Source organism: Ceratotherium simum, chromosome 16 (genome assembly GCF_057802395.1).
Source record: "Ceratotherium simum simum isolate JZ-2026a chromosome 16, ASM5780239v1, whole genome shotgun sequence".
Classification (NCBI taxonomy): Eukaryota; Metazoa; Chordata; class Mammalia; order Perissodactyla; family Rhinocerotidae; genus Ceratotherium; species Ceratotherium simum.
In genome coordinates this window covers 21,830,316-21,843,033 of record NC_141915.1, presented here as the reverse complement: position 1 = coordinate 21,843,033, position 12,718 = coordinate 21,830,316, and the positions used below count along the sequence as shown (strand labels likewise).

At 50.3% G+C, this 12,718-nt stretch overlaps 1 protein-coding gene across 1 annotated transcript; it reads right to left on the bottom strand.

The window, feature by feature from the left end:
• Positions 1-396: 396 nt before the first annotated feature.
• Positions 397-12,244, bottom strand: TMEM98 (transmembrane protein 98). The gene is made up of 7 exons (XM_087440791.1): positions 12,075-12,244; positions 9,491-9,672; positions 8,160-8,291; positions 7,192-7,225; positions 5,064-5,179; positions 2,554-2,613; positions 397-1,253 (listed from the first exon to the last, which is right to left on the bottom strand). The coding sequence occupies exons 2-7, from the start codon at positions 9,619-9,621 to the stop codon at positions 1,046-1,048; spliced, it is 681 nt and encodes a 226-aa protein (XP_087296917.1). The 5' UTR covers positions 9,622-9,672; positions 12,075-12,244; the 3' UTR covers positions 397-1,045.
• Positions 12,245-12,718: the final 474 nt, after the last annotated feature.

The following is a 12,718-nucleotide window of genomic DNA, read 5'->3' as shown; positions in this document are numbered from 1 at the left end:
TTGGCTCTGAGAACCTGGGAAGAAGCAAAGTACTTCACATGTTCCTATATGCTTATGACGGAAATTACGCAATTTGGATGCATGTGTGGATTATGAGATTGTGATTCTGGCTTCGACAAAGGTCTTGAGTCATAAAAATGTCCCTCATCTTTCAATTTTGCAAAACAAACAGATGTCAAAAGAAAGGGGAACACACCCTTCACGGACGTCACTGCTAATGTGGTGGTCTCCTCACCTCTGCCTGAACTCTGCGGGGTCTTTAAATACCTCGTTTGCAGTCATACACACAAGGTATCCCAGGATTCTTTGGTTCTCTCCTTCCATCCTCAGTTCTCAGATAAATGTCTCCCCATACACCCTGCATTTGAATTTGACTCAATAACCACACACTGGAGGGAAACCTAAGTATACGTTTACTATCCACCTAGTGGTAGCTAAGTAAAATTGCAGGCATAATGATAAAAAGGGAATAACCAACTCTGCGGTGCTCACCGTCAAACCCAAACCTGTGGAGGAGGAGAGACTCAGGTGCCTCAGGGACCAGGCCAATAATACAAATAAATGAAACAGGCAAGGTGAGAGAGTGCAAGTCTTGTCCAAAGAGGCAGCTCCTACTTAGTTCCAATTGATTGTCCTCTTTTGAAAATGCAGATTAGAGTTGCCCCATCTTCTGATTGTCTAAGAGAAGCCAGAAATTCTGATTTTAATACAAAACTTCCTGATTCTTAGAGGGTGGCTCAATGTTCTTGAAAACACTAGGTGAGCTGAAGAAAGCTTACAGTCCACCAGTTTTCAAAGCTCTGCTGCACAGATGGTGAATGTCATTTCATCTCCCCTAACTGTGGCATTAGACTGCCACTCACCGGCCACCATTTGCAACTGCAACAGAGGCATGGATTGATGGGGCCGCTCTCCTGCTTCTCTGTGCTTACACAGCTGGAGCCATGGAGAACAACTAACTCTACAGGGAAAAGTGGAAGGCTCAGGAGAGCCACCCAGGGACGGCAGCAGGCTGACCCTTGGGCCAGCGGCTGGCCAGCCGGCACTAAATGGCCGACTGCTCCTGCAGGAAGCCTTCAGGGCCTGGGAGGCCTTTATCTGGCTCAGAAGCCAGGGCTGCTTCTCGAAGGACTTCCAAGTGCTCCTCAGCAGCTGACAGTGACTGGTCAATCCAATCCAGGCCCCCAGTCAGGTGGCAGGCATTCCTGGTCACCAGCACCAGATGACTGACTGACAGGAGCAGGGCAGTTGTCCTAGGAAAAAACAACAGCATCAGGTTCCCCAGGAAATAAGGGACTTTGCACCAAAGCCCAAATGGACAGACTCTAGACTGATGTTCGCCAAACTGGAGTCCCTTCCCCCGGAGGTTGGTGAGTGTGTAATTTAAAGATGGTTCCATGCTCAGATACATTGGGGAATGGCTGGTTTACACAAGATTAACTGAAGCCCGTCTCAGCGCCTTTGACGTGCATGATAAAGCTCTAAGGGAAGACTTTTTATGCTGTATCTCACTAACTTATTCAAGACTGTGGAGCCCACTTTTTGCAGCACACCTATTAACATCTCCCAGAATAGTGTTTTGTGGGACAATCTGGATCTAGCCAATTGGATGAGCACATCCCCAACTGCTACCCACTTAAAGATGGGATATATATGGATATACACACCACCCCCTTGAGCATCCCTTATTGATCTGAGTCAATAAGGCCTAGGGCTGGTTTACCACACTCTAAAAAAAAAATTTAACGGAAAAACCAAACTGAGAGGCGTTGTTTTTTCTCAATCAGTATTGAAAGATTCACTATAGAATATCTTTTAATGGTGAGTGTGTATGATGCATTTGGGAATGTATTACAGATTACTAGCCCACAGACACAGCTGGGCAGCAATGAGCGTAAGGCACAGAAACCAACTGAGGCATCTGACCCACTGCCTATCTGGCCATCATTACACAACGGGTCCACGAAATAGTCATATAAATCCGAGAGACAAAAGAACTTGGTTTTTAAAAATGGGTTTACATCTGGTACAGGAACGCAACAATTTCAAAAGGCTAAGTATGCTCTGTGTATTAGGGGAGGATGACAAGAGCGGGGTTCATGGGTATGTCCTGCGGGAGGTGAGCACAGCTTTAGCTGACTTCTCACTTCCATTCTCTTTGCCCCGCTCACCATCTGCCCCACTAAGGCGTGTCTGCTTCCGAGGTGCAAAGAGCAGAGACAGCCATGCGAAGGGGGAAATGGACAGGAGGGAAAGAGCAGATAGGACTTAGTATGGCTGGATGTTTAATCATAAAAATTCAAAATCTGAGACTGGTTCTTCCTTCTCTGGGGTTTCAAGAAGAGGACTGGCCTCTATCTCCCAGCCAGGCTCGGCTCCCTGGTTGGCTGCCCATTCATTCACACTGCAGAGAATGGTACCCAAAACCCCAGAAGCCTTCAGAACTCAGCAAAACAGCCCTCTCCCCAACAATCCAAACAGCCAGCTTCACAGATCTGATATAACAGGGAGCCCCCAGAATGAAAAGATGAACGACCACTCCACCCCTCTCACCGTGCATCCAGGAGTTTCGGGTCCAACGGAGGGTACATTGATTTCACTACATCGTCCACTCTGAGGAGAGACAAAAGGTTTTCAGTATTTTGCTTTCCTTCTCTCCTTTTCTCTTTCCTTCCTTTCTACTGTTCTTTATTCCAATTTTTCTCCTTTCAAGACCCAGTCTTGAGTGTTTCTTTCTCCAGTTCCTTTTGCATTCTCGGACAGAGACTTAAACAGAAAGACTTCAGGTTCAGTTTAGAGAAGATTTTGTTTTCTGATTTTGTTTTAGCTCCAATGGCTTAAAAAGTACAAGTTCACACACCTGGCATGATGTTTAAGACATACTACTAAATTAAAAACGTGAATTGCAAAACAATATATAAAGTTTGACCGATCCCATGTGCACAAAAATAAATAAAAGCTATGAATGCAGTGGGGGAAATTCTGGAGGCATACTCACCATTCAATAGTGGTTACCTCCAGGAATCGGGAGTGGGTGGTATTAGCGGGTTTTTCACTTTCCAGATAATCGATTCTTGCAACATTTTAACTTTTACAAGTATTTATTACTTTTGCGTCCAAAAAAAAAAAAAAGAACCATGGCTAAAGGTAGTTATACAGAACACTAAAAAAAAAAAACCAAAAAACCTATAAGTTTAATTTGGGTTCAGACTGCTCCACTGTATTTCTTTTCACACATGGTAAAGTTTGTGGTCAATTTTATAAAAAATCAAGTTCAGAAAGGAACTACTATTCATTCTTATTTGCATGGTACAAGGTTTTGCTCCAAATCCTTGCTCCTGGACCACTTGATAATCAGGAAGAAAAAATGATGATGTATTGTTTGATTTCTAAAAGCCCTTGAAAGTAGATGTCCTTAAATGTTCTTGTGTCGGGGCTGAGGGGCTGGTGAGGAAATGCAGAGACACGGTCACCCTCTGAGTCTGTCTTAGCCGGCCCCTTTCTCCATAACACCCTAAAGCTGAAACCACTCTCCTTGAAACTAATATGCTATCAACACACTATGTGGAGTAAATGAAGCAAGAAAAACCACCAGGACGTAAACAGCCAGAGGAGAAAGAAGTGTGAAGGCAAAAAGCAAGGACTCTGAATTATGGCAGGGAACATTCTGGAAGTAGTCAGAGGCGCTCTGTAGGAGGAGCCAGTGAGCACCAGGTCCATCCGCCCTCCAAGCAACGTCACACCCTCTCTCCAGCACCACGGCTAATCCAGATCACCTAGGACTTCACTAGTCCTCAGAAACCTCAGTCTCCTTCCTCCCCCAGACGTGATATTGCATGAATTTGTCTGGCCCCCTGGCGTGGCTCTTAGCAGTGACAGGAAGCATGATGAAGGTCCGGGAGACATGAGCAATGCAGTCTCCACCAATAATGAGCGGCCAGAGGAAGGTCTGGCGCCAGCCCAGAGCCTGGTTGGAGGGTCTTTCAGGCCAGGGGCAAACTAGGCTGATACATGTAACTACATCCACCCGGGACAGCTCCAGAGAAAGCCAAGAACTGTCCTGGGCTGAGTCCCTCCCCTGGCTCTCTCCCTCCCAATTTCTCAACTCACTGAACTCCCTGGACAGAATTCAAGCACACCAACTCTTTCACATACCCTCAGAGACCTGGTTCCTGGTGATTTACCCAAGGCCATGGCAACCAGGAAAGTGAGGGCCCCTGGAACTCACAGGGGTGCCCCCATTCCCACCAGGAGTATGGAGGCACCCTCAGGAGGAGGCACCCTCAGGAGGGGCAAGGCCATGTGACTGATTAAGAAAACATCCTGGACTGGGACAACTGCCGCACATCCACATGCCAGCCACCAGATGGCAGCGCAAACTTAGCACAGCTCTTCTCTCTAAGAAAAGGGTTTTATTTTTCTTCACCAGATCAGCCCATGAAGGGGTGTAGCTGTTGACTGCAATCCTGCTGGTTGCCTCCCACATCAGATTTTGCAGACAGCCTGGAATTTGGGAGATCTGAATGATGTATGGCTTCACCTCCCACCCAGTCGTGGTGGCTGCTGGCTGGGCCACAGACGGGGCAGCGCAGCAGCAAGGAGCAGGTCCCCCAAACCAGTCTCCAATACAGATATGGGCTGGGGAGAGGGCATGGCCAGGAGGTCACTGCAGATAAGATGGTGGACGCCAGGGGGAAATGTGCTCACTGGCCCAGAGCCTGGGAGGAAGGAGCGGCAACAGGCAGGAAGGCAGCCCCAGCTGGTATGAGACTGAGAAAGAAGGAGCAGCCACAGTGGGATCTGCGGAACAGACGTATGCTGCATTTCCCAAAAAGCCTACCAGAGGGGGGCATACTGGAGGTGGGGGGAACTTGGTGAGACTACCTTAGCTTGAAAGTCCCTCAATATCTAAACCCTCCTGGATGCCCCTTAAGTGTCTGGGATGTAAATAACTGACCTCGCCTATGTAGTTTCTTAGACAAGCCTAGCCCCCCGCCCACCTCAGCTCCCGGCCCCTCCCTTCCCCCATGGAGTGTGGGGACCTCAAGGCCCTGACCGCTCACCTGGGGCTGATGCGCTTGGCCACCACGATGATGTCGCTGACACTGGCTGAAGTCTTCATCTTGGCCCCAGAGCCCATCGTCATGGCAACAAGTTTTTCTGTCAGAGTGTGACAGATCTAATGCAGCAGAGAGGAGAGAGGTGAGGAGAGGTGACCTAGCTCCCCCAAGGGTTTCTGCCACCCCCACAAAGACAAAGATGGGCCCGCCCTGGGTCCCGTCCCACAGCTGGGCCCCCGAACCTAAAGGGCAAATTGAAGTGAAAAGTACACAGAGATGAGAGGAAATGGGGTGGAAGAGGCAAAAGCTGAGAACACGGCCGGGTGAGCAGGGAGGGGCAGGGAGCTCAGATCAGGGTCAGGGTTTCGGCTTAGAGAAGTCTAAACTGAAATAATCTGTCTAAGAAAAATCATGTGCTCTGATTTCACCATCTCGCTTAGGGGGAAAGTCCTACTTTCTCTTTCTCCTCCTTCACCTCCTGGTTTGGTCTTCCAAAAGGATAAATATCTCCAGTGGAGCGCCCTCAGAAACATGACTAAACAAAGGGCAACTGTTCCCTTCAAGCACATCTCCAAAAGTGGCACTTGTTTCGACAATTTTCTAGAGTAATATATTAGCATGTTTGTCAAGATGATGATGAAAGGGTCGTGGAAAAAAGCAGAAGAAAGGCAAGACTATGACACCTGGCCTTTCTCATTATCCCTAAAAGTGCTGGCCACCCCCACAGCTTTGCTCCCCACTTCCACACCTCCCCAAAGTTAGAACCTGGATGTGCTTCTGTCCCTGGCAAAGAAGTCCCAATACCTGCCTTATACTTGGACCCAAAAAACAGAGGGCAGAAAGAAGCCCCAGAACCCACCCAGGAGAGATCCCGCTCACCTCCCTGGAGCCCCCACCACAGGGATTCAAGGGCAGGTGGCCAAGCAAATGGGCCTTGAGACCCCAAGAGGAAAGTGAGAAGCCTCTCCTTTGATCTGAGGACAATAGGATGGACCACTGATTCCAATCCAATAAGACCCCTCTGGGCTGATTCATCCCCTGTCTCAGCCATCATTCATCCTCCTCCTCTAATAGGCCAGGGCAGCGGACAAAACCCAGTGCCAGGACACATCCTGCTTGGGAGAAGGGAGATGTAACATGGCATTATTGCTCTAGTCGTTAGGCCTGTCTCTATCTATAACCGTATCTATCCAAAGAGCTTCTTGGAATTGAATAATAAGCCTGGACTCTGTGACAATTTCCTACTAGGCATTTCTTTGTCTCCCAAGAGAGAGAGCTGAAGAAGAGGTGGGATGAAAGACTTTTTAATATCTTGCACTGAATGACAATGAAGAAAAGATAAAGTTGTCTTTTTTGAAATCTTGAATAATTACTAGACAAAGAGATAAATGTGTCGTTTCCCAGGTTACTGAAATGAAGAAACCAACAATATTTGCAATCGGCCAAATATTTCAATATTACTATTATTCTATCAGGCAAGAATTGAAAAACAAATGCTGAAACTATAAAAATTACCCCAAACTATTAAAATTACCCCAAATGCAAATTGCATGCAATTTTCCACCCAGTCCTGGAGGCTGCAGACATTAAAAGGAAAAAAATCTGCCTTCCAGTTGAAGTATTCATGGTTTGGCATTTTTAACACTGATTGCCCCATTTGGCTGACTACTGCTGGCGAAGGACTTTCTAGTAATTGGAGAAGTCCAGATACAGAACTCAGCCGGATGGAAAGGGCTGAGCTCTCCGTTCCTGAAAGCAAGTGCCCAGGGAGAAGCCGGGAAGCTCCGTTTCCCCCTCAGCAGCTACAGACATGGGCATGCAGCTTGCTCCACAGTCAGTGAAAATGTGGCTGGGGACTACCTACGCTGTTTCCCATAGGTCATTGTCTTATGAGGACCAGGTGAAATAAAGCCTTTGAAAGGGCCTCGAGAATTCTAAAGTATAACAGACCGTCCAGGCGGGAGTGGAAATAAAGAGCAGAAACTCCAAGTGTCAGGCATGTTAAAAAAAAAAAACCCTCTTGCAAGGGTTCAGGGCCCTTCCTAAGGTCCTTTCAACTCTCACCGACGGTGCACTGGGGTGCTTTGGTGACCCTCCCCCATTGTCTCCTGGGGAAATCAAAGCGTATTACCTTCAAGATGGCAATGCAGTGGGACATGAGACCCCTAGGGAGACAAGAAGAATGTGTCAGTGCGTGCCTATAGAGGCCTGCCTCCCTCCACCCACCACCTCTGCTCCTCACCACCTGAGAGCAGGGACACCTCAGTGTTCAAATGAACAAGTCCACCAGCTAAGTGAAGAAGCACCTTCTCTCCTTTCCCTTCCCCCCACCCCACACCTGACCGAGTCTTCGGTTAGCACTACTCCCACCGATCAAGTCATGCTTTTTTATAACTCTGAGCTTCTGATACTGTTCCCTCTGCCCAGTGCATCCCTCCCCTTATGCTCAGCCTAGTGAAAGCCTTGTCTTTCAAAGCCCGATAAATCCACTTTGCGATAGACTTCGTGAAATCCACCCCCACCTCCCCACCAGGCAACTCCAGACATTGCCTCCTCCGTGTGCCCACCACACTGTGCACAGAGACGCCCTCTGGTTTCTGAGATACTGTATTGAGTAGAATTCTGTCTCCCCATCAGTTTAATATCCGCAGTGCCTGGCCCAGGGCCCTGCACATACTGCCCCATAAACATCTGCCCGGTGAATGAATGACCAAATGATGAGGGAATGAAGTGGCATACACTTCTCAACACGTAGAGGCTCCTGTTGGATGGGGAGATCCCTGAGGGATACTGAAGACTAAGGTTTCATCCCTGGAGCCCGAGTGTCAAATTCACAGGTACCCCAAGGATAAGCCAAGCACATCAGGGTGACTTGATAACAACTTTGGCCACACACCTATGGGCCTCAGTGTTCAGGTCTAAAAAATGGCGGGGGGCGAGGACAAACAGTGTCATGTCACATTCTGATTTCCCCCTACACTGAGGGCAGGGGAAACAGCAGCAAGCGACACAGAGCTCCTAGATGCTCAGTCAAGTGCTCTGGCAAAGGAAGCCATCCCCAGGGGGCTGTAGGAAAACAAACAGTCCCCAAAGCCTTACGAGGCATCTTCAATCCAGTCTTCGTTCTCCAGAATGGCCTCAATGTGGGGGTTGGTGATGACAACATCGTCCAGTTCTAACTCAGAGGGCTCAGACTGGGTCTCCATGGCACCAATGAGGTCCACAATGGGCCTGGAAAGAAAAGCCCCAGGTGAGTGGCTTCATGGTGGATGACTGCTGCTGACCCTCTCCTCATCGGGGCCCACATACCCCCCAAAAAAGACAAAGGCAGTCAATAAGTTAAAGCACGGACCACTTGTCCTGGATCCAAACCTAACCCTAGTGGGACTACAGGTGTGGGCAGGGTACATGGCAGACAAGGAGTCAAGGAGGGAGGCCAGGACACTAACACGAAAGAAAAGGGAAACAGAACAAGATAAGCCACTAAGAGAAAGCGTAGGGTTATAGCCATAATAATTACAGAGATGTATCAGACGGGGCTGCTCCTTCAGGACAAAATAATATCCTTTCATAACTTATTTTCCCTTCAAGCCTACCTTGTATGGAGAAGCTGAGGTTCCTATTACCCAAATCTACCTGTACCCCCTACTTGGTCTGCAGAATCACTCCTGGGAACCACCTTGGTCCACCCCACACCCCCACCCCTTCCTACTTTACACTGGAGAAGTGGGAGAAGGAACACCACCTTCTACTTTACAACAGGGTTCTTTAAAACATGAGACGCCATAGCATTCTTTTCCATAGGAGAGCCTTCCTGTCAGATAAATGGGCATTTTACTAATGATTAACCACTCGACAGAGATGCTGAGAGAATTCAGACAGAGGGGTAAGAGAAACGAAGGGTTAGTGGCCATGGTCCTTTAAGGATCTATCAATTAAAACATCTCTACACCGAAAATAGGATCTTGCTTACAAAACATATTTCACATGCAGTGCATCATGAAGAAATCTGCGCAAAGAGAGACAGTCCTATGCTGGGATTTCACAACACCGGGTGTCTGTTGCTTAGACACACATGGCTGCAGTGCGGGCATTGTATTTCTGTTCCCGTGAGTTTGGGTGGAAAGAGACTTAGCTTGTCCAAATGCTAAGTGAGGTGGCTGGTTGGGATAGAAGGCCACATCTTTATGCTAGGTGAACATGTTCAGTCACTTTCTCGTTAGCTCAGGGACAGTCAGAAGCAGCTTGGGATGTTGGGGGCTTAAGGAACATTCTGAAGCTCTGAGGTCTTTACCAGGAAGGTCAGCCTTCAGGTACCATTTTAGAGACAAAAAACTGAGCAAGAATGGCCCAGCATCAAACTTCTTTTTCTTCCGCTGGAGCCCAGGGCGCAGCCCATCCCTCCTCCTCCCCGTCCCTGGGCCACTCACTTGGAATCATAGCGCTGCAGCAGGTCCCGGGGCCGGCAGTAGCGCTGCCTGCACACCACCACCAAGGCTGCGAACGAGGCTAGAAAGATGGTGGCCAGCACGCCTATGGCAACAATCACCACAGTCTCCATGCTTCCGGGTTGCTCCCTCAGTCCCGGTCACATCCCCCGCGTGCGCTAAAGCTGGAAAGACACAAGGACAGAGCAAGCCTGGTACAGAAGCTGTGCAAGGGGCCGGCCTGGTGGCGTAGTGCTAAGTTCACACGGTCCGTTTTGGTGGCCCCGGGGTTCGCCAGTTTGGATCCCAGGCATGGACCTACACACCGCTCATCCAGCCATGCTGTGGCAGCATCCCACATACAAAATAGAGGAAGACGGGCACAGATGTTAGCTCAGGGACAAACTTGCTCAAGCAAAAAGAGGAGGATTGCAACAGATGTTAGCTCAGAGCCAATCTTCCTCACCAAAAACAAAAAAAACAGCAGCAGCTATGCAAGAGAACGGGGCAGCAGGGTCTTCAGGTGGCAGAGGCAGGGAAGCTAGGTTCCCCCAAGTCACCTGCAGAGACCTGAGGGCCTGAACAGAATCAAGATGCATTTTATGTCATGCCCCAAATTTGCCTTTTCCTTTATTAACCGAGTTTGCTCCCTAGTTGGACAAGGATGGCCTTTTAAGCCTGAGACAAAGGAAACATTTTCACTAGCTCTGTTGTTTTCACATCTACCCCAAGTGCATGAAAGAATACCCACCCAAGAAGGAGAAGGGCGGGATTATATTCACTGAGGGTCTGCTCTGTGCCAGGCACTCTCTACGTGTTAACTCTTCTAACGATCCTATGAGGTAGGTATTAGTATTCCCATTTTACAGTTGAGAAAACTGAGGTTCGGGGAGGTTAAGCAATTTGTCCTAAGTTGATATAGTCAGGAAGCAGAAAGCCATCCACTTAAACTGAGATGGACACTCACCTCCCTTTTCCTTTCCAAGGAGGAAAGAGGATTCTAAAAATTCTGAAAAAAGTTTGGATTGGCAGTTTCAGTGTTAGAAACTTACAAATGGTATTAAAGTGTTCCTTGCCTATTGCCTCTTTTCATTCAGGAGGTTCTTTCACACCTGTTTTAAACCCTAGGCCAGAGGAACAAGGGCATCTCAGAGAAGTATGTATTTACGACGTGATTTCATTGCAGGCCTCCCACTGGTGTCTCTGTGAGCAAGTCTCCTCCTCTCTCTGGGCTTTAATTTCTCCACCTGCAAAAAAAGCACTCCTAGGTGCTTTGACCTAGGAGTCTCTATGACCCCAGGATGGTGCATCTTCTCTATTTGGGTTTACTTTTATGCTCCATGTCTTGGAGAGTTCAAATGCTCCTGATTGTCATTCAATAAGTATTTATTGATCATCTACTATGCACCAAGCACTGGTCTGGTTTCTGGAGACTGGAGATAAACAGGCCCCAAATCTTGAGCAACCACAGTGAGAGGTAGACAGGCAGACAGTTCAACTCCATGTGCCTGTCTGTGCCACATGCAGAAGTACATAGAAAAGAGAGTAACAGCACTTGCACGACACCTTCCGGGAAAGCACTCTTCACATGACAGGTAATGCTTGAGCTGGATTTTGAAGGATAAGCAGGAGCTTTCCAGGTGGACAAGGTGGGGACTTCGCTGGCTCCAAGGAGGCCTTCTCAGAGGTCCCACAGAGCTCCTCCCTCACCTGGAGCTCACTTGCCCACAAGGGTGAGAAGGCTGGGGTCTGTCTTCTTCATCGCCATATCTCAGACTGTGTGTGTGTGTGTTGGGGGAGGGGGTACTTCTCAGGGTCGGCCTCAGTTTCTCTAGATGTGTTTCTCTATAGCACCCCTGTTAAAGGGCTACCTCCTTTAGCCCTTTTTCTTTCCTTCTCTCATTTCTCATTGTCTCTGTCTCTATTTTTCCCTCCCCGGTTTTCCTCTCCACTCGCCGCGTCTCCTTTCCCCCTCCCTCAGTCTTTATTTCCTTTCCCCTCCCCCTGCCCCACGGCCTCCGAGACCACTCGCTTTGTGTCCTCTCTCTTCCTGCGCGTTTTGAGTGTTTCTCCGCGTGTATGAGCTCTCTGAGTTCTGCGGTCTCTCTCCGTGATCTGTCTGTATGAGTGTTTCTTGGTGTGTTTTCCTTGTTCTTTGTTATTCTTCTCCGTGTTCTGTTCTCTCTTTCTCTCTCTGCATAAGCTTGTGTAGATCTTGCTCTCTCTCCCTTTCCCTCTACAGGGTTCTAAATCCACAAGGATAAAACGGACCCAAGGCCCACCTCCTCCCCCTGCCCGGCCCCGCAGAACACCCACCCCGACACCCAGGACGGAGGGAGGGAGGGACCCCCCACCCCGCCCGGGCGCGCTCCCCGGCGCGCAGCTCCAACTTTCCCAACTTGCGGGCCCCGCGGCGCCAACACAGCGGCGGCCGCGCCGCGCTCCCCTCCCCCCGCAGCGGCCGAGCGGGCGCCCTGTGTCCCGCACCCGGCCCGCCGGCCCCCCGCGCCCGCTCCAGAGGGCGGGGCTGGGGGCGTCGCCCGCAGCCCCTCTCCCGCGGCCCCGGGGCGCGGCGGGGCTCACCCACCTCAGGCTGCGGCTCCAGGGCGCACGCCGCTGGCGCTCCCGTGGCCGGGCCCCCCGATGGCAAAGTCCGGGCGCGGGACTCGGGGCGGCTCCTGCGAGCGGGGCATGCCGGGAAGGAGCTGGGCTGTCCGAAGGAATCAAGATAAAGTCCCCCGCGCGGCCAAACTCCCGGAGGAGGTGCGGGAGGGGGAGACGCCGCCGAGCATCCAAATCCCCCGCTGCCAGGCGCCGCCGTCACCGCCAGGCCCCCGTGGGGCCTCGGGAGGCCTGGGCAGCTGGGAGGCAGGCACTCCGCGACCCGACAGGCGGTCCTCGCGCCCCCACCGAGGCCAGGCCGGGCAGGCAGGGGCGGGAGGCGCGGAGGGCCCCTGCACCCCCAACCTCCACCCGGGCTGGCCATCCAGTGGGGGCTGGGGAGCACGAGCAGTTTCATAGTGTGACTGGTCAGTACTCGAGTCTCCTCCGCTACACACTGTCTGGTTTAAGTCCTGGCTCTGCCACTCACTGCTAGCTGTGGGCAGCTTATGTTACCTCTCTGTGCCTTGGTTCCTTCATCCGTGAAATGGGCTACTGCTTGTAAGCACCCTCAGAGTTGATGTAGGAGTCAAAGGACGTGAGGCAAGCAGTGCATTTCCGAGTACCTGG

What these genes read in the sequence shown, in the direction of transcription:
- TMEM98 (XM_087440791.1), bottom strand. Translation starts at nt 9,621, where the DNA reads ATGGAGACTGTGGTGATTGTTGCCATAGGCGTGCTGGCCACCATCTTT. An exon ending in CTGCAGCGCTATGATTCCAA is followed by an intron (nt 8,292 to 9,490) that starts GTGAGTGGCCCA and finishes TTTTCTTTCCAG; the next exon opens with GCCCATTGTGGACCTCATTG. An exon ending in CCGAAACTCCTGGATGCACG is followed by an intron (nt 1,254 to 2,553) that starts GTGAGAGGGGTG and finishes GTTTTTTCCTAG; the next exon opens with GACAACTGCCCTGCTCCTGT.